We start from the raw sequence: 25,252 nt of genomic DNA, 5'->3' as shown, positions 1-25,252 counted from the left end.
GTTCTTTACTATGTATTTATTTTCCCGACCTGATATAACTTCATTTATTACTTTAAAACCCCTTTACCATATATATATATATATATATATATATATATATATATATATATATATATATATATATATATATATATATATATATATATATATATGTATATATATATGTGTGTGTGTGTGTGTGTATATATGTATATATAGAGAGAGAAAGAGGGAGAGGGAGAAAGAGAGAACGAGAGAAAGATATAAGAATGTATTGATAGATTTATTTATATACTAGCCTTTCAGGCGGTTTTTCCCGGGTGTTTGGAGGTGTATATTGATCCATGTGCAACGAACCTATATCTAAAATTTCAAGCGTTTACTCCCAAAATTGTCGGAGGAGTTTGGTAGAGTTCTCAAAGGTTAAATCGTTGAACTTAGACCTCTTAACAGACAAATTCCTGGCCGATAAAGAATTACAACTTTTTTCCAAATCTCAGTAGCTTATATATCAAATTTCGAGTCTGTAGACTGTGAATTGACAGAGCTATTGTGTAAGGAAAGGTACCCACTAACACACAGGCACAAACACAGACAAACACGGCCACTTTTATATATATATATATATATATATATATATATATATATATATATATATACATTTATATATATATATATATATACATTTATATATATATATATATATATATATATACATTTATATATATATATATATATTTATATATATATATATGTACATATATATATATATATATATATATATATATATATATATATATATATATATATATATTAGCATCGGTGTTAGGCGTTGCCCGGGTGTTTGAAGGTGTATGCTGAGTAAAAATACCAAAAAAAAACGGTCATTTTTTTATCTTTGACCCCTATTATGACATCTTTAAATTTATTGGTTTTGGCTTAAATTAATTTGTTAAGTTAGATTCATGTCCAACGAACCTATACTTAAAATTTCAAGTGTGTAAACCCAACATTTTCGTAGGAGTTAGATAGATTTCTCAAAGGTCGAATCTTTGAACTTTGACCCCTTTACTCGCCTAATTTTTGGCCGAAACCCTATCACATCGATTTTACCAAATCTCAGTAGCCTGTATATAAAATTTCGAGTCAGTAGACTAAGAACTGACAGAGTTATTGCGTATATAAATGTACACATTCACACACACAGACACGTTCCCTTTTATAGATATATAGATAGATAGGTAAAGAACCCCCCGTCCCCGTCAACTGCACTGGCATGTTGCTCACTCAGCAGGATTTTATTTTATTTGCCTGTCAAATAAGAATAGCAACGCTGTTTACCCTTCCTGCTGCTGCCACAGATATCTTACGTTAACTTCCAGGTGATTCGCCGACAAGCTCACTGAATTGTATTGCTTATATTATGGCCGGTGAATTCCCTTCATTCATGTATTATCCTTAACAATCTAGGTTTGCCAGCTTTTTCGGTTTAAACGTCCGGACAGGTTTTCTTGGATTTGGAGAGTGTGAACAAGGTATATGACATGACAGGAAATATTTTTAACTCGCTTTAAGACTTGGGAGTGTACAACTCAGTTAAAATAAAAAAAATATCGAATAAACCAAACAGGTATCATAAGTGGGTATGGATAAAGCAGTAAATTTGTATCAAAAAGACAATAATAAATTTGAATGGTATAGATGCAGCACGACTTTATTTTAAAAATATATTCTCATGGGTTTAAATTAATAAAATTAGTATTATTAGAAGTTATGAATGAAGTCAGAATTGTGAAATCAGTACCTTTGTTAAGGAATTCTGTTCAGTAGCTCATTATGAGATGTCTGTAAAGATTTCATTTAATGGTGTATAATTGATTTCGTATAGTATTCTATTAATTATCTACTGATATTTGTTCGACCATGGAATCTTCACCGGAAGCTTTAATTGATTATTATCCTATTTATCTATGTGACTTTTCCATATTCTACATTTAGAAGCAGATAAAAAATATGTTTTAGAATGAAAACACACATTCAAAAAAGTTCAAAATTTATACACAGATTTGAAAATAAGGGGATATCTCAGTAAAGCTATTTCTACTATCATCTGATCAGAAATAATCAGTAACATAAAACATCATATCAATAGAAAAAAATTAAGTTGAAAAATGTGGGGAGCTGATATTAAAGTTTTCAAAAGACGATTGACGTGAACCATTTAATTCGGAAACGAGTATAAGACGTTAAAAAATAGCCTAGTAAGAGGAAACACAAAAGTGATGAATGTAATCGAAAATATTAAAGATTTATCTATTCTTTCTGCCGACAACAATAGTTTCGAATCACGAGAGAGCAAGTGTCCAAAATGTTAAGAAAATGAAGTACCTAAAACCACTTTATTTTATACTTAGTGTATCCGTAATGGTTCTAAAGCAAATGCGGGCCAATAACCGATCTAAAGTGTTATACACGCATGCACACACATACACACAGACAAAGACACACCCACTTACACACACACACACATATATATAATGTATATATATATATATATAATGTATATATATAGATATATGTGTGTACCTATTTGTTCTGTAAGTAAATTTTATTTATGGGCTAGCAGTTCCCCCGGCTTTGCTCAGGCCCTATGTACTGTTCATAATTTCATGTGCATATGTATTAAAAAGTGTGAATATGTACATTAGTTCATTTCTATATAATAGGCTCTCTAATCTACCATAGGAAAAGTTGAATGAAACCAGAGAAGTAAGATTTTTTAAAGTTTAATCTTAATTTTGACCACATTTATTGTATAAAGTTCTTATTGAATTAAAATGTTTGACACATGTCCAAGTAAAGTACATCGAAAATTTAATGTCTTTAGACACAAAATTGACGGATATGACATGGTCATACATTTTAATTTTATTTGAGCCCAGACATATATATATATATATATATATATATATATATATATATATATATATATATATAGAGAGAGAGAGAGAGAGATCTTTTCGTCAAATCAAAACATTATATGATTTTAAAATATTACAGAAATTGCTACAATTAAGACACAAAAATACACTCGTCATTAAATATATAATAAAGCAGTTGAACTCACTTCGTTCTACATAATGGGATGTTATTTTATATAGACACACTTATACACACACACACACATATTATATATATATATATATTGTATTGGTAGTAATTATTTGTAAGTGTGTCCACCAAAAGTGTGCTCAATGTTTAGACAGAGCCAAAATAAGTGAATTCAGTTTACAAACAAATGGCTACACATAAGCATACATGTTTCAGCGAAAACCCAGTACGGGAATCGCTTCGTCAGGCCAAGAACATCGTACTGGGTATATATATATATATATATATATATATATATATATATATATATATATATATATATATATATATATATATATATATATATATATATATAGGAGTGTAGCTTGGACTATGTGTTTGCCTGCGTGCGCGAGATTATTTACTCGTATTCATATCCTTATACATTTAATGTACTTTTTTATATCTAAGTTTTATTTCTTTTGTAGTGGTCCTCGTCATCCAACCGACACAACCGAATGTCAGACCATAAAGAGACGTGTTGTAACGGGACATTGGGTTATGCCCGCAACGACCCGCATGTGACCTGTTCGGATATGAGGTGCTGTAACAAAAGTGAAATCGTAGCAGTTATACCAATAAACGATGTACTCGGCTTCAGATTCAGATGTGTGGTGAGTATTAAATACGCATGTTATATATATATATATATATATATATATATATATATATATATATATATTTATATATATATATATTTATATATATATATATATATATATATATATATATATTTATATATATATATATATATATATATATATATATATATATATATATATATAATGCTGAACGTCTGTGTGTCTGGTAACGAATAGGCTCATATATCGTTGACTATTATAGAAAACTGATCACATATAATGATAAATGATGTATCGAGACATAGGAATGGGTATGTTTGATCTGGAATAATGATGATTCATTACAATTGTGGGGTCTGCGTACGCGCCTTGTCCACAAAGCATGGAAATAACACATTTAAAAATTAAAAAAAAAAACACATTTACAAGAGTTTTTGATATCGATGTACATAATAATATTTTGATAAGTATGTTTTAAATTAAATAGGGATGGTATAATAAAATTGTGGAGTATGCGTTTGCGCCTTGCCTCTATAGAATGGAAATAGGCATAACTGTAATAAAAACTTTTCATATCTATCTGCGTAAGTATACTACGATAATTGTATTTCAGTTTGAGGAAATATGGTATAATAAAACTATGGAGTGTTCGTTCGCGCCTGACCTCCATGGAATGGAAATATGTCACAACGTTTAACAAGTTTTTTTTTATTTTTTGATGTAGATCCACAGAATATTGTGATAAGTATTTTACTGTGAACAGTCATGGTATAATAAACTATACGGTTTATCTATTTTATTTTTACTTTCATCATATTTTGCTTTGGGTTTGATACCCAGAAATTCAAAGCGCTTTCTTTACAACCTTTCCTTTTCATACCCTATCATACTTTACTAAATCAGAGTCCATTTTCTGTAGGTTGGTTTTGAACCCAGCCAACGACGGACATTTTGCTACTATATATATATATATATATATATATATATATATATATATATATATATATATATATATATATAAGATGATTTTAATAGTTTTATTTGTAAAATGCTAGTTTATTTTTGTCTTAATAACACATTTTTTTATTATATATAAGATAGTCGAAGAAATTATATGCAAGGAGTCGAAGAAATTAGGAATTCCTAATTTCTTCCACTCTCTGGGTACGCCTTTTCATTGCTAAGGTTGTTTCACTCGTATAATATTGTGCTGATATACGGTTTTTTATTATCATGATTTTCCCATCTATTCTACCCGGACCGTTAACATATGCATTTGGAATTTTAGTTAAGTAAAGACATATATTGGGGTAAAATAGCTTCGTTAAAGAAGTTTAAAACGTACCGTCTCTTTTAATTTTTTTGATACCCAAAGGTTACATTATATGACTAATCGAATCTTAAATCTTTTAGTTTCCCTGATGTTTTTTTTTGTTTGTTTTAATTTTAACCTTTTATGTGTCGCATTACATTTTTTTATCATATCGCTCTGACAATTACGTTTGTTGGAGCTAATTCTCTATCCCTACAAATCAACTTCAAGAGTATGTACGGGTAACTTTTCTCATCGTTAAACTGGTGAATATATTGCATGTGTTGAGATTTACTTCTAATGTTCTTAAGCGAATTTCTCCAACTCTTAAATAGATACAACGTTGGCGTTAAAGTTATATGCACACACTTTGTATTTTTTTTCAGTTCACTTTTCACTTTGTCTAACTAATTTGACTCGTTGAATGAATGTCATCTATCAATTCGTTTTTGAGTATTACATCTGTATGTTCTACTAGCCTTGTCCCAAGGCGTGCATCCGATAGAAATTATCTTCTACTGATTAATTTTATCCCATCTTATTGATTGTTTATAGGGATGGGCAATGAATGTTTCTATTTAGAATCAACTTCTTTTCATTTTTGACAGTAAAATCAAGTGTATTCATGTCGTATCACGTGCGATTCCTTTTAAATAAAGATAACGAAATAAATTTTAAGAAATATAAAGTATCGTTATTACAGAAAATCAGAAAAAAAACTTTGTATGTAATTTACATAAATCTAAAGGAGTATAAGTGTACTATATTTAATATTTTATTTCGTTTTACGAACTTATAAAGTAAAAACAATCATTGAAATATTTTAGAATTTACTAATATATAAAAGCACATAATACTTCAGATGAGGCTGTATTTGTTTTTAATTGTAATTATATCAGAAATTAGTACGTATATAAAGTGCGTGTATTTTTTTCAATACGGTGAATGAATGTTTTAAAATGGTAAATATTGCGCTTAATAAATACCAAATATCCTCAGCAGATTTTAAAATCATAGCGCAGGACAGAGAGATTTTTAACCTATCTAAAGCATATATAATTGTGTATCAATCAACACATGTTCAATAGAATGAACAGAAGACGTTCAAATTATTAAAAAAAAACATTAATGTGCATGCATATGACCTCAAAACGTGCGCTATATGGAGTTAAACTTATATTGAGTTATTTGCAATAAGTAACTTAAATACATATGTTTGTAACTTTACTGACCTACACCCCCATATATATATATATATATATATATATATATATATATATATATATATATATATATATATATATATAATACTTGTTTATTGTTATATAAACATTCTCACATCCCGCTGCTACAAATAGCCACTTGTTCCAATCAAACAACAGATATCATCAGGCAGCGACTTGACTATTCAAAAGTTGAACTTTTGAATAGTCAAGTCGTCTGATGATATCTGTTGTTTGATTGAAACAAGTAGCTGTTGGTAGCAGCGGGATGTGAGCATGTTTATATAACAATAAACAAGTATTATCAGCTCTTTTTATTGAACACTATCTAACAACCTCGTTGAATTCATTAGTCCATTACTTTTGTATATAAAAACCCCGAATATATATATATATATATATATATATATATATATATATATATATATATATATATATATATATATATATATATATATGTATATGTATATTGCGTAAGACTGTTTCGGTGCACATTTCGACTAATGTTAATAATACTTACTTCTAGTATGTTTCATCAATGTCTTATAAAGGTTATTTTTATTTATTAATTTATTTTTATATTTCTTTTTTTTATTAATAAATCTTTATAATCAATATAACTAGTAATACTAAAAATTCAATCAATTATGCCTTTACTATCTAATAACTTATATTGATCTTTCATTACAGACTTCTAATTAAATGCATTAAAAACCATAAGCGAATTAGTAAACCTATGTATAGAAAATTGAATTTACATTAAGATTACTTCAAACACCCAATAAATTTAAACAAATAAAAATAAAACATACATTATAAAATGCTAACCATTATTATTATTATAATAACCATTAAATAAACAAATACATAAACAAAAACCTGTAGAGGCCATTGTTTCCAGAAAAATAGGAGACATCTTTTTTTCGCCGCGAATTCTATAGTTTATATTTATTTCCGTTATTCTCGTGTAATTTTTACATATGACCCAAAAATAAACTGTCATTAAACATAGAATATGTTTGACTACATCCTGTATTGCGATCGAAGTGGGATCCGATAGTAAGTGGCCGTTCTAAAATGCATTGGCATTGACGAATTCTATGGAAAATAGCCAAAGGTTCAAGGTGAATAATATATGAATATATAAATAATATATTTGAAAAAAGGTGAAGGTTTCCCTTAAAATAGGATCACGTGTATATGCATGCAGAAGTAAGAAAACAAAATAAATGAAATCATATCTTGAAAACAAGAATATGCAATAACAGAATACGACGTTTAAATGATAGATATGCTACATCGGGGAAAAATATAGCCAATAAATTTTAAAGGGGCAAGTATTATTCATGCTATAAATATAAAGGAACATGCATTCACAAAATAGAATTGCATCTACGATAGATAATGCACGTTTCATTAAAGAGCAGAGTCATTTTTTTTTTGTTTTTCTTACAATCCATTAAGTTATGGTAGATAGTTTCCGAATATTCTGTGCGAGTGTAAAAAGAAATATGCTGTATTATCGAACGTTTTAGACCTCCATAAGCCGTCCTTAGGCGAGCGATGAAAAATAATAAAACATAAGGTAATGAATGGAATCCTCTAAAATAAGCATTTAAGTGCGCCACCCGTTTCGTATTGAACTTGATTAATAGTTGGTTTTTAATACAGATAAAAAGGATCAATAATTGCTTACACGGCAATAGGAAAAAGCTAAAATTGCAGTGTTTTTATTTATATTTCTCGACATCCGATTCGGGGATATCATGTACTGTGTAGTGTTGATTAATGGAGCTAATCGTGGATGAAAGGTGACTGATTAATCGCCGAGAGAGTCTGGTTCGAGTCATGCCGATGTACGTGTTTTTTTTTTTAAGACACATTATCCTTCGGGACATTTACAGGCGTACACACCATTTCTAGTTATGAGTATACTCTTGTCGGATGTGGGGGCACAGCTTATTAATAATTGGTTTGTTTTCAATTTTTGTAATAAATATTACATCTTATTTTAGAGTTTATTTCCTAAAAACCGAATGCAGATATACTAATAAAAGACACTACCATCTTCACTGCCTCACACTGTGATGTATGCCCTCCAAATTATTTAAACCTTGTTAAGCGGCATAAAAAAATATTAATCAAGCTCAATATAGAGCCGATGGCACGCTTAAATAAATTCAAGTATTTAAACGATTTCATCGTTATTCCCATTCAATTCGTTACCTTATTTTTAATCATGTTCATCACTCCCTTGAGGACGGCTTATGAGGGCGAAAACGTCGCAAATACGACACATTTCTTTTTACACTCCAACATAGTCCGTCAAAATGAAAAGTTGGATTTTAATGAAAACCAACAAATGTTGTTTCTCCTCTCCAATAACACATGTATAAAAGGGAAGTTTCAGCCAACTATACTAATTAGGATGGATGATACAAATAATTTGATCAATAATAAATAAAAATTCCACATGAGTTATTATATATGTAAAATGTTTTGGACTTCTGATGGGGTATGAGACGAATGGATTCGCCAATCATTTTTATAACCAACGGCTATGCTAAACAACCAATCTGTCAGAAACAAAATATACATGGATGTAACATGGGAAAACCGAGTTTCCACAGATGCGAACATATAGACATGCAACTGTGCCATTAAGGTAAACTTAATTATCCCCATATAATTGTTGCAATATCATTTATTGCTACAAGAGGGCGTAATACCTCACTTCCTTATCAGCTCCTTTTCTCTCGACATTTTCTCTAATTCGCCGCCAAAGAATGCAGAACTATCACAACGATGCAATAAAATATTAAACACTATATGCGACAACAGATCACAATCCGTAGGACTTTCGTGCATGCGTAACCTGGGCAATTCTACCCAGAGAAGCAAGTCTGCTCAGCTCCGAATATTTAGATATGCTTTATCTCGGCATACTATGACCACTCAGCAGCCCTTGCACATTTTCACTCAGCATTGTACCAAAGAAATCAGAAGGAAACTGGAGGCCTTACATTTACTACCGTACATTAAACGCCGCAACTGTACCTGACAGCTATCTAATCCAACACCTGAACGTTTTATCTGCTTCCTTATCCGGATCGACAGTTTTTGTGTTTTTTATCGAATCGATTTTGTTCGTTTATACAACTAAATTCCTATCACTGAGGAACACATTCCTAAGGCAGCAATATTGACACATTTCGGACTATTTGAATTGGGCCGCGATCTTTGGACAGCCGCCTAGTAATCTCAAAGATTTATTGACGGAGTTCTTTGCGGAATGTCTTTCGTTTCCGCGTACATTAACGAGATCTTAGCAAGAAGAATATTTGACCAATATTAGTAAAATCGTCCACCAGGATACTGAAGTCTTTACAATTTTTTAAACTAACATTAAACGTTGTGAAATGTGAATTCCGTGTAAATTTCTCGGACCTCGTGTCTAAATACACCCTTGCCTCAACTATGTAGTTATATTATACTTGTGAACTACTACCGCCGATTAATTCCCGACTGTTCCCATCACCTGTGCTTGCTCACTGATAAACTCCCCACGCGGAAGAACACCCCATCTCTCAGACGAAGCACTCTCATATTTCCACCTATCTAAAACGGCACCGTTAAATTTGTTGAAATCTTCCAATATAAATCCTGACCCAACAGCCAACAATACACAATTTCTACTGATCACAAACCACTAACTACTTCCTTATTGTTTATTCCTTGTATACTCACGCCCAGAATATTACGACCAATGGAATTTTTAACACATATATCCGTCGATATTAACTATTTACCAAGCAGATCCAATATTCTGGGAGACATTCTTTTCTTGCTTAGGCTTAGATAATATCGCCCCCTAACAAGAACGACACACGTCAGTCACAGACTTGTTATCGAAATAAACCATTCTACTGAAAAAAGACACCAATGCCTTTTTTCGGATAATCTCATCTGGTGCGATACCTATGTTGACCAGCCAAGTCTCTTTCTACCTCCTTGCCGAAAAGAAAGATTTATGACACACGACTTGACACAGCGCGCAACAGTCAAGCTCAAAACAGCATTTTTTTTTTGGTTTGCTATAGTTTTGAACGTCGACATACGCCGACGGACCCAGCCATGTATTTCATGCCAACCTACGAAGTTTCATTGTTATAGTCTACCCCCGGCAATTCCCCTCTAACTAACGCTCATTTGTCGCATGTCAACCTTGAATAACATTAGACCACTATCACATTTTGTTGGTCATCGCTATATTTTCACTTGTTGGCCAGTGGCACTTGCCATACAGGGCATCGCTAGAGAACCATATCGCGAATGTTCGTGAAAACTGGATCCTTAATTTTGATGACAGTAATCACTGGTAGATGTTCACGGTTTACTTTGCACAGTTTACTTTATTATTGTCAATACTTCGGCATTCATCATAAACAACTACTACTTAATATCTTTTCGGTAACGAGATGGTAATACGCTTGCAGCGTCGAATTTAAACTGCACTTTCCGCACAGCGCGAACCGCATCACTGGACTGAAATTTGTCGCTCGTTCTTGTAATGACGATCCATAATAAAAAAAAATTGAACGCTACTCACGCAATGATGGTTTTTGGAACCACTATTTGCTTTCCAAGTGAGTTTTTCGCTGCTGATCGATACATACCCGCAACCACGCCTGGCTAAGCCGATCGGCTTAAACTTTCTATGTCTACTGTATTGTACACTCAACCGTGTTCAGTAGGTTGAAAGTCGTACTAGTAACCAGATCTTAAGACATGTAAGTACATTTTCATTCGTATTGACATAGGCAAGACTTACTAATATCATGCATTATTTGTAATGATAGCCATACTGTTAATAATGTAATTAAAAAAGACATGAAGGCGTTTAAGTTGTAGCAATAAATAATTTACTAAAAACTAACGTTACAACAACATGTATCGTAAATCAAAGGGAAAATACCATTTGCATGGGAGATGAAAGGCATATCGGTTTCGTAAAACAAGTGATATCCAAACAGATTTAAGGTTATAGTGATGCCCGTTAAATTCATTTATTGGTAGATATATTCTGTTGTATAAATTGATTTTAAATAAAATGTTTCGGACTAATAGTTCTAATTGTGAATCACGAATTGTTTTATCATATTCAAGCCTGAAAAACAAAAATAATAATAATAATAATAATAATAATAATAATAATAATAATAATAATAATAATAATAGCAGAAACATAAGCAGCGGCTGGTATTAGTATTCTTCTTCTTCTTCTTGTTTGTTTGTTTGTTTAATCACATACGACGATGTCAGTTATAAAAGATCGCGACTCTTCATAGGTTAGACCATAGTAACCGGAAGCACCTAACAACTAGAAGGATAGGGAACTCATAAACATGGAGTATGACTTTAAATCTTACATGAATCGAAAGAGCAAAAAAAGATAACAGTTTTTTCTTTTTACAGAAAAAAAGATTGATGAATAGTTTCATTTCCATTTCCTCGTTAATTTAATGCTAACAAACAATTAATTGCGTCCATAAATGTTTTCTTTTAAAGAATACAGAACTTTATAAACAAGACTTTTGAAATAAAATGTATTTTTAAACAAATAAAGAACTTTAAATAACTAATTTTATTTAAAAACAATGCCGGCAGAACAGTAAGAAATAAAACTTTCTTAAAGTTCATTTATATATAAATTTAAGAATATTATTTTTAAAGTTCCTTATTTAATTGCGCCCCCCGGGCACCAGAGCAAAGTAACACACAAGGTGTTTGAATGTGGAGAAATGTCTAGCTTCTCCAAAAGGCGAACTTTGAACCTGACCAAAAATAATAATTGCCTACGTCTAGAAGTAATTATCCGTCCTTGAACGGGGACAAACTAGGTTTCCATTCCGTAGTAGGCAGTAATAAACACTCTTTTTTAAGTATTTATATCAAATAAACCGTAAAGTATTTTGAAAATTAATTTAATCTGAGAAACTTAATATACAGTATCAGTAACATTTACTCAAGTAAAATACCTGTAGTAAATTTAAATTTCTATTACATACACTATACCGGTAACCTCAAATCGTTTAGGAAGAATTGAATTAAAGCACATGATAATTAAAAAAAAAATGTTTGAAACATTAATATTTAGAAGGTAATTCTAAACATGGGGATGCAGGTAGCTATTCTGAACATTCACTTTACACTTAAATTAAATAAAGGTACACATTTTCTTGTATCTTCTATTGTAGTGGCAACGGGTTATTATATTCTGCCGGAGTTCTTTTTTTTATTTTTTAAATCAAGGAAAATTAATAAATGTTAATAGCGCTAGTGTATGATACATACTTAAATAATAAAACTGCATTCTTTATATGGAGAGAGGGTTTTACTATTCTGAACTTTCCCTTAATAAAACAATATGTTGGTATGTATGAAAATAAATATTTTTTTATTAATGAAATAAAATGCAATGAAAATTGAATGTGTTTAAATTGAGAATAACTATTTATTTAAATTTTAATTAATGAAGCAATGTGTTTTTTAGATATTAAAAATATTAAAATCATACTTTCCTGTCTAATACTTTAAACTAGTATTTATTAGAATTGTTATAATTGAACTCTGTGAAAAGAAGGGATATGTGGATTAATATTTAATTAAATTATTTTAAATCCTAAGTGTAAGAACCCTCAAAAAGACTACTCCATATGAACGTGTTTTATTTATTAGATTCTGCATTAAATAACCCGGAAAGGCTTGATACCCTGTAAACAAAACAAACCAAAAAGTAAAGTATTTTTTGCTTCTTGTAGCATATATTTTTGAATATTTTTTTTATATTTTCTTTTGTTTATTTATTTAATAAAATCATATGAATATATTATTGCTTGCCTTTTAGCATTTATTTGTAAATATGTTTTTGTTGTGTAATTTGACGCCTCCTCTCTAATAAAAGATAATATAAAGAAATTAATGTGTCAACGAAAATGTCGTCCATTCATAAAATATCAGTAACTCCTAACCTTCACTCTGGAAAATATTTATTGAACTGAATAAAACAGAATAGCAGTTCTGCAATACAAGAAAAAACTAAGTACGTAAAGTCGTTTAATAAAGTAAACCGCAAATAAATGCGAATTGAGAACTATTTAGACCTCCATTAGATTTATGCGCTGAGGACTAAGACCTTGTTAACACCCATGCCTCCCAGATATAACTAAACCACAGTAGCTATCAACAACAAATCATTGTCGTTGCGATAATGAAAACTAATTTGCAAAGTTTACTGAATGAAGCGGTGATTACTAGAAATATCTTGAGATTTGTAGTCACTTAGACTCCGGGGTATATAATCGGTTGTTACCATTAAAATTCTTGATGATCGACTGAGTGAAACACCTAGTTATTATTATTATTATTATTATTATTATTATTATTATTATTATTATTATTAATAATAATAATAATAATAATAATAATAATAATAATAATAATAATAATAATAATAACTAGGTGTTTCACTCAGTCGATCATCAAGAATTTTAATGGTAACAACCGATTATATACCCCGGAGTCTAAGTGACTACAAATCTCAAGATATTTCTAGTAATCACCGCTTCATTCAGTAAACTTTGCAAATTAGTTTTCAGACCTCCACTGGACAAGATCGAAGGGAACTGGCACCTTGGGGATTCTTAGTGCCTCTCAAAATCCAGTATAGACAAATGGCCGCTTCCAGCGAGAAATAAATGGTGAGAGGCCGTTGTTATCACGGAAATTTATTTGCAAATTCTATCGAAATAGTTGAAAAGTGTTGGACATCTGGGGAAACTTGTTGTCACTCAGCTTGCATGGAACACCACAGGTTTTAATGAGATCGTTGATGCCCTGTGTTACAGCTTCGTGTGAGTCAATAATAATAATAATAATAATAATAATAATAATAATAATAATAATAATAATAATCGGAAGAAGAGTAAGAATAATAAGAATAATAATTTTATCGCACAGTTTATCAGCCGGTTGCATTGAATATGCTGAAATTTTGTTCGAATTATATTCTGATAAAACACTTAGTGAAACATTTCCTGTGTCAGAAAATAATAGAAGAAAGTAGAAAAGCACTATGAAGATAATAGATAATTATACAGTTTAAAAATAGATATACAGCTCATAATAGTAAAATTCCCAATGTTGAAATAATAGTGGTGAATTAAATTTCCTTTATAGATTGAAAGAATTCATGAGAAGTTTATGAAAAAGAAAGATTTTTAATTGCAAGAACGTTGACCAGACAAAGTTAAGAAATGCGACAAATAAAGGGACCAGTTTACTGGAAAGGTTTCACTGGAGATCATAACAGATGGCAGATATATTTTGCAGGAAGGAGCTGTATTGGTTGGTGAGATGGAGTGGGGGGCTCCAAAATAAAACAGAAAAACGAACCGTATTGGTAAAGTTGTTATATATATGTTTCATTTTTATTATTATTATTATTATTCTTATTCTTGTTTTTTATAGGTGTCACCACTTATCAAGGCCGATCGGCCACTCAAGGATAAGGGGTAAACAGTGTAGAGTAGTCAAAAGCACAATATAGTAATCAATAGTAATGGAAGTTCGGTAAATTTGTTAAGTTAAGTGGAACGGCTCATCAGAAACTTGTTCACGTTGGACTTGAAGACAACCATATTATAGACAGCTGGAAAGCAGGAAAACGGAAGACAATTCCACAGGCGTGCAGTTCTAAGAAAGAAGCTTTGATCATGGAATCTCTGTTTAGGGTTAAGCACAGATAAAGAGTGGGGAAAATTATTGATAATGTTTTCAGCTAGTCTAGTGTTTCTTGTGAAAGTTTGGCGAGGGGCGACCATAGATTCAGGCTCAGTCGAACACCTTCCATGAAAATAACGATAAAGCAGAGACAAACTTGCAAAATCTCTTCTGTGAGATAGAGGTTGCAGCGAAGAGAAAAGGACATCTCCCACCAGGCCACGAAGTCTATTTTGAACCCTATCAAGGCAGGACAAGACTTTTCTAGCAGCTCCTGCCCATATGTGGCAACAGTACTCCATCCTTGGACGTATCTGGCTCTTATATAGATAGAGAATTGCATCAGCAGTGAGATATCTACTGGATCGATAGAAGGATCCGACAATTTTTCCAGCGGTCTTGGCAACAGATTTGATGTACGTATTCCATTTAAGATCAGGAGTAAAGGTCAAGCCCAGAAGTCTGTCAAAACTTGGGGCCTCCCCAAGACGAGAGAGATTCATTTTAATTGATGCCAGATGGAGATAAGAACGTTGATGATGTAAAGATAGAAGCTTGGTTTTAGATGCATTAAAAGTAACCAGCCACTCCTTTCCCCATTGTACAACGTGATAAAGATCAGAGGAGAGAGAATCGGAGAGAACTTGGTCGTTTACTGTCTTAGATGTGCTACCATAGATGGTAGTGTCGTCAGCAAAAATGTCTACGAATGATGTAAGGATGTGATTTGGAAGATCATTAATGTAGATCAGGAAAAGAGTTGGGCCCAGGATGGACCCCTGACGGACTCCAGCATTTATACTGTGAGAATCTGATTTTTCCAATCACCTACTACTCTTTTGAACCTATCAGAGAGAAATGCTTTGATAATTGAGAAGACATTTCCAGCTATAACATAGCTGGAGATCTTGTGAAGTAAACGTTTACGCCATACCCTATCAAAGGCCTTTGATATGTCAAGAGCAATTGCCCTAGAAAGGTTTCCTCTGTCGAGAGATTCGATAATCATACGAGATATAACTGTAAGCACATCTGCTGTAGATCTAGCAGAACGGAAACCATATTGTGTGTCACTAAGAAGTTTTTTTTTGCTGAGATGGTTGATTAATTCTCTATTTAACACAGAGTCCAGCAACTTACTCATGACGCACAGTAGACCTATTTTCCTGTACTGAGAGGGGAATGAGCGATCACCTGAATTCTTAAATGCAGGGCATATTGATAAGATTTTCCAAGGTGATGGGAAGCAATTTTCCTTAAGACAACATTTAAACAGTTTTGTCAGTATGGGTGCTAGTTCTGGTTAAAGTTTTTTTAGTACTATAATTGGAATACCGTCAGGGCCGGTTGCTTTACTGGAATCAAGGTTTGGATTAGCTTGCTAACAATACATACAGATATTTGTATATCACATAGTGTGTTTTCTGATACAGGAGGAAATATGTGGGTTATTGGTATTGTTCGTTGTTATTGTTATTCGTTGTTATTTGTTATTGTTAGGAAGTCTTATTAAAAGTGATTCTTGGAGAGTCTTATTAGAGAGATGTTGCGTTCTGTGTTATGAAGAGATTCATATATATAAAATGTTCATAATTATAAGTGTAATAGAAGCTCTTAGAGTGAGGAGACAGTATTGAGACAGTCTTAGTGTTCACATTGTAGACATGAGATGTGAAGACATTTAAAAACACAGGATACATAAGGCATATAATGACAATTTTCACTTTACCTTTTGGTAGAATTACAACACAAAGACGACGCTTATAAAAACACATGATGGGTTTATTTCTTCTCCGACCGGTCGGGGTTTTCTTAGTCACGAATTCAACATGCTACATTCTATGTGTCAAAGGTGACCGTCTCGCTTCCAGACGTCGACTCCAATCTCTGGACTCCAGACTGTCGTCTGTCGTCTTCGGACTCTCTCTCAGACTCTCTCTGCTTAACTGTAAAGTTTCTAACTATATCGAGATCTTCCCATTTTCCATGACGTAATACACAGGTTAAAACATGTGTCTTCTTTCACGTGTTATGGAAATGCGTCTCAAAAACTTTTTCCTTTGTTTACAAAAGGAATTTTAACCTATATTTCAAGTAACCTATATTTCCAATATGTTAAACACATGTTTATTAAATTATCCTATAGTTGCATTCCTTTTCTTAAAACTATTTTATCTCTAAGCTAAACAATGGTTTGTTTTTACATTTCATTTGCTAATTCTCTCTCGTAATCTATTTCTTAACCTAAATTACGAGGTTCGAATTTCGTATATTCTATTTCATTTTCATTTTAACTAAATCTCTCTTTTTATACTTACATAAAAAGGGGAGAGCCCTTATCATGTAACAGAGTGACCTGAAGAGATTAAGGAACGATCTAGGTCGAATGCAGCCATAGTTCTAAGGGACAAGCCAAGAGGTGTAATACTACTATGAAAGAGATAGAGTAGCAGAAAGCTTTTTTAGATTAGGCAGCATAATCACAGAATTCATCAATTTAACTAAAACAAGTTTTTCTAAAACAAACCAGTCATGATGTTCTTATATATATATATATATATATATATATATATATATATATATATATATATATATATCTGGAAAAATGGGAAAACTCAGATTCAAACCCTAAAAAAGCTATACAATTTTAGTAAGGTAGGGTGTCATCAGATACCTCCTACAAGGTTTATTGCTGACGTGGTCCCTAAATTTAGTGAAAGATTTGAAGCGCATAAACTAGAGAATATCACATTTCTGTTAAGAAAACAAATGAATTGAATGCCTAAAGGGAAAGGACACGGACCTAATGGAAATCGTAGGTAATAATTACGACATTTCACGTAATCCGTTAGAGGGTTGCTTTTACTCTGAAGGATTTTGTCAGATTTTGCCAGATACTATCCGATAATAATGAAAGATCCCGCTAAATGGCCAGATTTTGACAATTATAGACGAATTCCTACCTTGAACTTGCGTCGGAAGACACTGACAGGTATAATTAGTCCAACATTATGAGCGTCTTGAAATAAGTGATTCACTACCAGTAGAAAAAGAAGAGGCGGGAAGACAAGCTGTTGAGTAATCAAATACTGCATATAGATCTATAAACGTGCTTTTGAAAACTTCAGGGGCATAAACAAGCTGGACTATAGCTTTGATAGACTACAAAAAATCTAATGATTTGGTTTCGCATTAATGGATATTCGGACGTTTCAAATAGCGGTAAAGTACATAGGATCAAGTATGGCAGTTTGAAAAACAAACAGTTTGTTCAGATAAGACAGTCAACATCAGATGCGGTATTTTCCAAAGAGATCCCTTTTTCCCACATTTGTTTTATAATAGCACACACACCATTGTCAGATGTATTAAACAAAACAAATAAAATACACCAAATGGAGATGTATTCACTGTGGATCAGTCACATTTTATTTATGGACCATCTGAAAATGTTTGGCAAAAGAGAAAATGAAAATTTATCCACCCGTTCAAAATGTAAAACATAGGAGTGAAGATATAAATATGATCTTTTGGAATTTCAAAATGTGCAGTAGTTAGCATTAAACAAATACCTGAGAGGAAATGTATCGTTTACCCAAATAGTTAAAAATATAGGTGGTCCTCATGTATTGAGGTGGTTGAACTTTTTAAAATATTAACAACTCCATTTTATTTCAGTATTTAATTTGTGTATTTCTGTTTTATTAAATGCTAGCTTTTTTCTAGTCCAATACCGGCTTCCATCTTATCTCGAAATTACTTATAACGGCACCAACTTACTTTCGGAAGAACCCCCCCACACCATCAGCCTTTTCTTTTATGTCGTAAGCTTCTTAAAACGTTACTAGCTTAAGTTCAGAATAAAATCACGACTTTCTTTTAACGGCTAATTTAAAAAAAAAATGTTTTGAACGCTACTAACTGAATTTCTTTCAATGCAGTTTGCAAGTTGGAGACAGAATTGTTTTTGTTGAGATAAGTGATTTCAATCATGCTTTTTATTTTAGATTTAAAATATTAACAACTCCATTTTATTTCAGTATTTAATTTGTGTATTTCTGTTTTATTAAATGCTAGCTTTTTTCTAGTCCAATACCGGCTTCCATCTTATCTCGAAATTACTTATAACGGCACCAACTTACTTTCGGAAGTACCCCCCACCCCCACCATCAGCCTTTTCTTTTATGTCGTAAGCTTCTTAAAACGTTACTAGCTTAAGTTCAGAATAAAATCACGACTTTCTTTTAACGGCTAATTTCAAAAAAAAATGTTTTGAACGCTACTAACTGAATTTCTTTCAATGCAGTTTGCAATTTGGAGACGGAATTGTTTTTGTTGAGATAAGTGATTTCAATCATGCTTTTTATTTTAGATTTAAAATATAAACAACTCCATTTTATTTCAGTATTTAATTTGTGTATTTCTGTTTTATTAAATGCTAGCTTTTTTTTTTCCTCGTACATATGTTTATTTATCTACCGAGTTGATAGCAAAAATTACGAATTATACTCATTTTTAGTTCGTGTGAGGGGAATCTATCACCATACTTTCCCTTAAACACGTCTGTTGGACTTTTACTAAGTACAATACTTAATAGTTTTTTTTGTTTTTTTTTGTTTAATGGAGAGTAGAAAACGCATTGTGGATGCGTTATCGGCAGCTCCTGTTACTCTCGCTTCTTCTTATTTGTCCCTCAGTCTTCATTTTTTAAATGAGTGATTTTTCGGACAAAGGGAGAAGAAAAAGCTGTTTTCTAGGTTGGCAGTATTTTTGCGAACAGTTTGCAGAGATGGCGGACATTTTCTGTTTCTATGTCTATCCTTGTAGCCATGTCACTAGTAAGGGTGCTGGAGGTAAACGTTTTGTCTGGGCTGACGTTATCCGCCTGATAGTCAGGGACCCGAACCTTGGATTAACCACTAAGGAGGCTGTCCTATCAGCAGGTGCAAAGTACTGGGGCTGCTGTATTGCCATTTGGTGAATGGATTCTGGACCATGCAGTAGCTTCTGGTGGGGCCTATCGATGCCATACTAGTGGGTAATTGTTACGGCTTTACCTTATCATTAGCTACAAATAAAAAAAAAATTATTCGTTTCTTTTTCTCTCTTAATTTCCCCTCTCTGTCCTGCTCTAAGTAAATCTGTCGACCTAGTCCACAAATTCCAAAATTTCATCATGACAAGTTTCAAGAAAAAATACACGATTAAACCCGGTTCTCTAACTTCCAACGTAGACCCCTACTACCATGTCTCCTTCTCCAACATCAGGGGTCTTCGTCCTAACCTTCCAGAGGTTGAAACCCAATTACAGGAGACTAAACCAGACCTTTTATTTTTAAGTGAAACTGGCATTGGACAGGCTATTTCCCTAGATGAGTTTGCAATTTCAGGATACTCTAACTTAACTTCTAAATCTGACCCCCAAGATCGCCATGGGCATGGAATATGTGCCTATATTAAAGATAGCTTTCCATGTGGGAGGGACATCTCCAGGGAAGATCCTAACTTACCCTATATGTGCTTCCGGGTTGCTTTAGCTCACACTACTGCATTTATATTTACTCTCTATCGCCCCCACAATAGCGGAGTTACTATCTTTCAAAGCATATCTGAGAAAATTGACCAAGTCCTTTCTACTTATCCTTCAGCTAACATTCACATATGTGGAGACTTCAATGTTCACAACGTCGAATGGTTGACCCACTCAAACAAGACCGATGATGAGGGGAGGTTCTGTCATGATTTCTCCATTGCCTATGACCTCACTCAGATTGTTCAGGAACCTACCCGTGTACCCGATAATGACGGCCAGTATGCGAGCCTACTAGACCTTTTTCTCACAACTTGCCCTGAACTATGTTCAGTTTCTGTTCTGTCGCCTCTTGGATCTTCCGACCACTCTGTTGTATCAATCAAGATAAAAATGAAATGTAATAAGTCCCCAGACGTACCTCTTCATCGTACAGTATATCGATACACTAAGGCTGACTGGGATAGCTTCCGTACATTTATATCTGATCTACCTCTGCATTCCATGTTTAAAAAGGATGTGTCCTCTATAGTATTAGACCTAACTGAATGGTTAATTGTAGATATTGACCATTTCATACCCTCTAAAAAGTTTCAGCAAAAACCTAACAGCCAGCCATGGTTCTCTCCAGAATGTGCTGCTGCCATTGCGCACAGAAATCACTTTTTCCACTGCTTCAAACGTAATAGATGTATGGAAACTAAAGCCGTTTTCAGGACTGCCAGCAACCATTGTAAGAAAGTAATAAGGAACGCAAGAGTGTTGTAAGCTCAATCTGTTAAGTCCAAAGTAGCTGAGCAGCGGCTTGGTTCCCACCAGTTTTGGCAAATAGCAAACAGAATCCTGAACAGAAGCGTGTGCTCCATCCCAACTATTATCAATGGACCTGAGGTAATCTCGTCAGCATCAGACAAAGCCAAACTCTTTGTCAAGAACTTTGCAGCTAATTCTACCCTTTGTGACCAAGACCGCCAACCCCCAATATTTCCTCCTGTATCAGAAAACACGCTATGTGATATACGTATATCTGTATGTGATGTTGCGAAGCTAATCAAAAACCCTGATTCGAGTAAAGCAACTGGCCCTGACGGTATTCCAATTATAGTACTCAAAAAACTTCAACCTGAATTAGCGCACATACTTACAAAACTGTTTAAACGTTGTCTTAAGGAGAATAGTTTCCCATCTCCCTGGAAAATCTCATCAGTATGCCCTGTATTTAAGAATTCAGGTGATCGCTCATCCCCCTCTCAGTACAGGCCAATAAGTCTCCTGTGCGTCATGAGTAAGTTGCTAGAATCTGTGTTAAATACAGAAGTAATCAAACATCTCAACAAAAATAACCTTCTTAGTGACACTCAATATGGTTTCCGTTCTGCTAGATCTACAGCAGATGCCCTTACAGTTATATCGCATAGGATTAGCAAATCTCTCGACGGTGGTAATCTTTCTAGGGCAATTGCTCTTGACATATCTAAAGCCTTTGATAGGGTATGGCATAAATGTTTACTTCATAAGATCGCTAGCTATGGTATAGCTGGAAAAGTCTTCTCAATTATTAAATCATTTCTTTCTGATAGGTTCATAAGAGTAGTAGTTGAGGGGCAAAAATCAGAAGCTCACAGTATTAATGCCGGTGTCCCTCAGGGATCCATCCTGGGCCCAACTCTTTTCCTGATCTACATTAATGATCTTCCAAATCATATCCTTACATCATTTGTAGACATTTATGCTGACGACACTACCATTTATGGTAGCACATCTAAGACAGTAAACGACCAAGTTCTCTCCAATTCTCTCTCCTCTGATCTTGAGCACGTAGTACAATGGGGAAAGGAGTGGCTGGTTACTTTTAATACATCTAAAACCAAGCTTCTCTCTTTACATCATCAACATTCTAATTCACATTTGTCATCAATTGAAATGAATGGCTCTCGTCTTCAGGAGGCCTCAAGTTTTGACAAGCTTCTGGGCTTGACCATTACTCCTGATCTTAAATGGAACACGTATATCAAATCTGTTGCCAGGGCCGCTGGAAAAATGGTGGGATCTTTCTATCGATCCAGTAGATATCTCACTGCTGATGCTATTCTCTACCTATATAAGAGCCAGGTACGTCCAAGGATGGAATACTGTTGCCACATCTGGGCAGGAGCTGCTAGAAAGGACTTGTCCTGCCTTGATAGAGTTCAAAATAGACTTCGTAGCCTCGTAGGAGATGTCCTTTTCTCCTCCTTGCAACCTCTATCTCACAGAAGAGATGTTGCGAGTTTGTCTCTGATGTATCGTTATTTTCATGGAAAGTGTTCAACTGAGCTTCAATCTATGGTCCCCGTCGCCAAACTTTCACAAGAAACACTCGTCTAGCTGTAAACACTATCAATGATTTCCCCCACTCTTTATCTGTGCCTAAACCTAAACGTAGATTCCATGAAGAAAGCTTCTTTCTTAGAACTGCACGCCTGTGGAATTGTCTTCCGTTTTCCTGCTTTCCAGCTGACTACAATATGGTTGTGTTCAAGTCTAAAGTAAATAAGTTCTTGATGAGCCGTTCCATATAAGTTATTAAATTTACGAAATTTTCATTACTAATGATTACTATATTGACCAATTTCTACTGTACACTCTTTAACCCTTATACTGGAGTGGTCTCTGGGCCTTGATAATGTGGTGACGCCTTTGTAAAAAAAAAAAAAAAAAAAAAAAAAAAGTAAAAGAGAATATGTTAGATGGATACAAGAAGAGACTAAACTGCCCATGAAATCTAGACTACATAGCGGGTAACCTCTTCTTACCAATCAATTAATATGCGGGTGCTTTAATTCGATACAGCGCAGCTTTTGTAGGATGTGCGCAGGAGACGTAAAAAAGCTGGATAGAGACATACAGTAACTGTAATTCAAGTACGGAACACTCCTACCCCATTTCAAATGTCTGCATGCTGTGTATTACACGTAATAAAGAGAAGAGCGTTGATTGCAATTAAAGAATGTGTCGCGTAAGAGCATAAAAGTATGCACCAGTACTTGACTAACAGTCATTACGTGTTTCTCGCAGCAGTGACGAAAGAGGAAGAGTTAGATAAAGACTCATTGGAAAATAAGAATTACAGGGAGACTCGAAAAGGTGACTGAGTTGGTAAGAATTAAACTTTATAGTTAGTTGTAGCGAGATACTAAGGCACAAAAATATCGGGACACGTGAAATCTTCTGTCTAAAGATGGCTTAAAAAGAAAAAAAGAAAATAATATATTTGGACCCAAGGGACGGCAACTAAATATAAATTCAATAAAGAAAAAAAACTAAAAGAGGGGGGCGTTTTATAAGTAAAGGCTGTGTGGAATATTTCTTGAAACAATTTCACACTTTGCTAGTCCCTGTTCTATCCTTGTCAAAAAGAGTACAGACGTCGCCATAAAAATGTTTGTACAAATCTTCTATGGAGTTAATGCTTAAAGTTTGGAATCAATCTGATTGACAAATGGTATTACCATCAGCAGTGCAAAATGAGGGCCCAATTAAGTTTTTCTGGGATTTCAAGATTCAGTGTCACCGAGAGATAACTCACAGAAAACCGGATAATTTAGTTGTGAATACAAAATAAAAAATACCAATGAATGTTGAATCATTTATGTAGCTTAACCAAAAGACATCAACTTAACAGGCCAGAAAAATGGGTGACTGCGGAACTGTCAGTAACTGAGGGTGACGCTTGCAAGATTGTATTATAAGAATAATTCCATGCTGCCAATAATTATTAGTTAAATTGGCCTAATTTATGATGATCTAATAAAGCAGTAAAACTCGTTGGAAATCAGATAGAACATGACCGTATTGTATTGTTAGCAAAATGATTGAACTTTTGACTATACTTACTAGCTTTGGTTTAAGAGTAGGCTCTTGAGGGATAACTAGTATTAAACATTACAACAGTGTAAACTTAATGAAATATTATTATTATTATTATTATTATTATTAATAATAATAATAATAATAATAATAATAATAATAATAATAATAATAATTTTAAATGAAATACGTAAGATACGTGTCTCCACTCATCAAACACGCGGAAAAAAGGATTGGTGTTTCACCGTCTTTGTAGATGTGATATGCATTTTAAACAGCTTCTAGAAGGATTGAAAGATGAAGGACAAAATAACTAACAAGAATAGCAATTAAACCAGGTTCAAAATTATTTCAGCTTAATTAAGTTGATTTCTTAACCAAATCCGAGCAGAATGAAATAATAAAATACGGGTTTATTATTAAAAAAATATTCGTAATTAGAATAATTAAAGAATTTCCAAAAACAATATGAGACTAAAGTGAAAAAAACCCATTATTTTTTAACACTATAGATAAATGTGTCATTGAATCATTCTACAACTAATTTAACGGTATATATTAGATAAACATGTGTATTTGTATCGTTCTATGAAATTAGTAAATAAAAACAACACATTTTAGTAAATTGTAAACATGTGTATTGTACTTGTTAATTACATTTTTATTTCATTTCCTTTAATTATGTGTTTCTTTAAAAACAAATCATTAAATTAATATAGAATTATCAGAAATAGTGTGCTCCCGTTGCGCCGTTAACAATGCATTAACATTGCTCTTTGGGCGACGGGCTTATTAATGCCATTGCATTGGCGACATTAAAACTATGTTCATTAATGGGGTGTGATAC

At 33.1% G+C, this 25,252-nt stretch overlaps 1 protein-coding gene across 1 annotated transcript in view; it reads left to right on the top strand.

The window, feature by feature from the left end:
- Positions 1-3,561: 3,561 nt before the first annotated feature.
- Positions 3,562-25,252, top strand: part of LOC145277105 (uncharacterized) — a 161,393-nt gene continuing 139,702 nt past the window's right edge. The window contains exon 1 of the mRNA XM_080128768.1: positions 3,562-3,743. Coding sequence (XP_079984894.1) covers positions 3,588-3,743 — 156 coding nt within the window. The 5' untranslated portion in view covers positions 3,562-3,587. The remainder of the gene's footprint in view (positions 3,744-25,252) is intronic.

Source organism: Euprymna scolopes, chromosome 5 (genome assembly GCF_053919585.1).
Source record: "Euprymna scolopes isolate OS-2025 chromosome 5, ASM5391958v1, whole genome shotgun sequence".
NCBI classification, from domain to species: Eukaryota; Metazoa; Mollusca; class Cephalopoda; order Sepiida; family Sepiolidae; genus Euprymna; species Euprymna scolopes.
The sequence above is the reverse complement of the archived record's forward strand: the minus strand, read 5'-3'. Positions and strand labels throughout refer to the sequence as shown.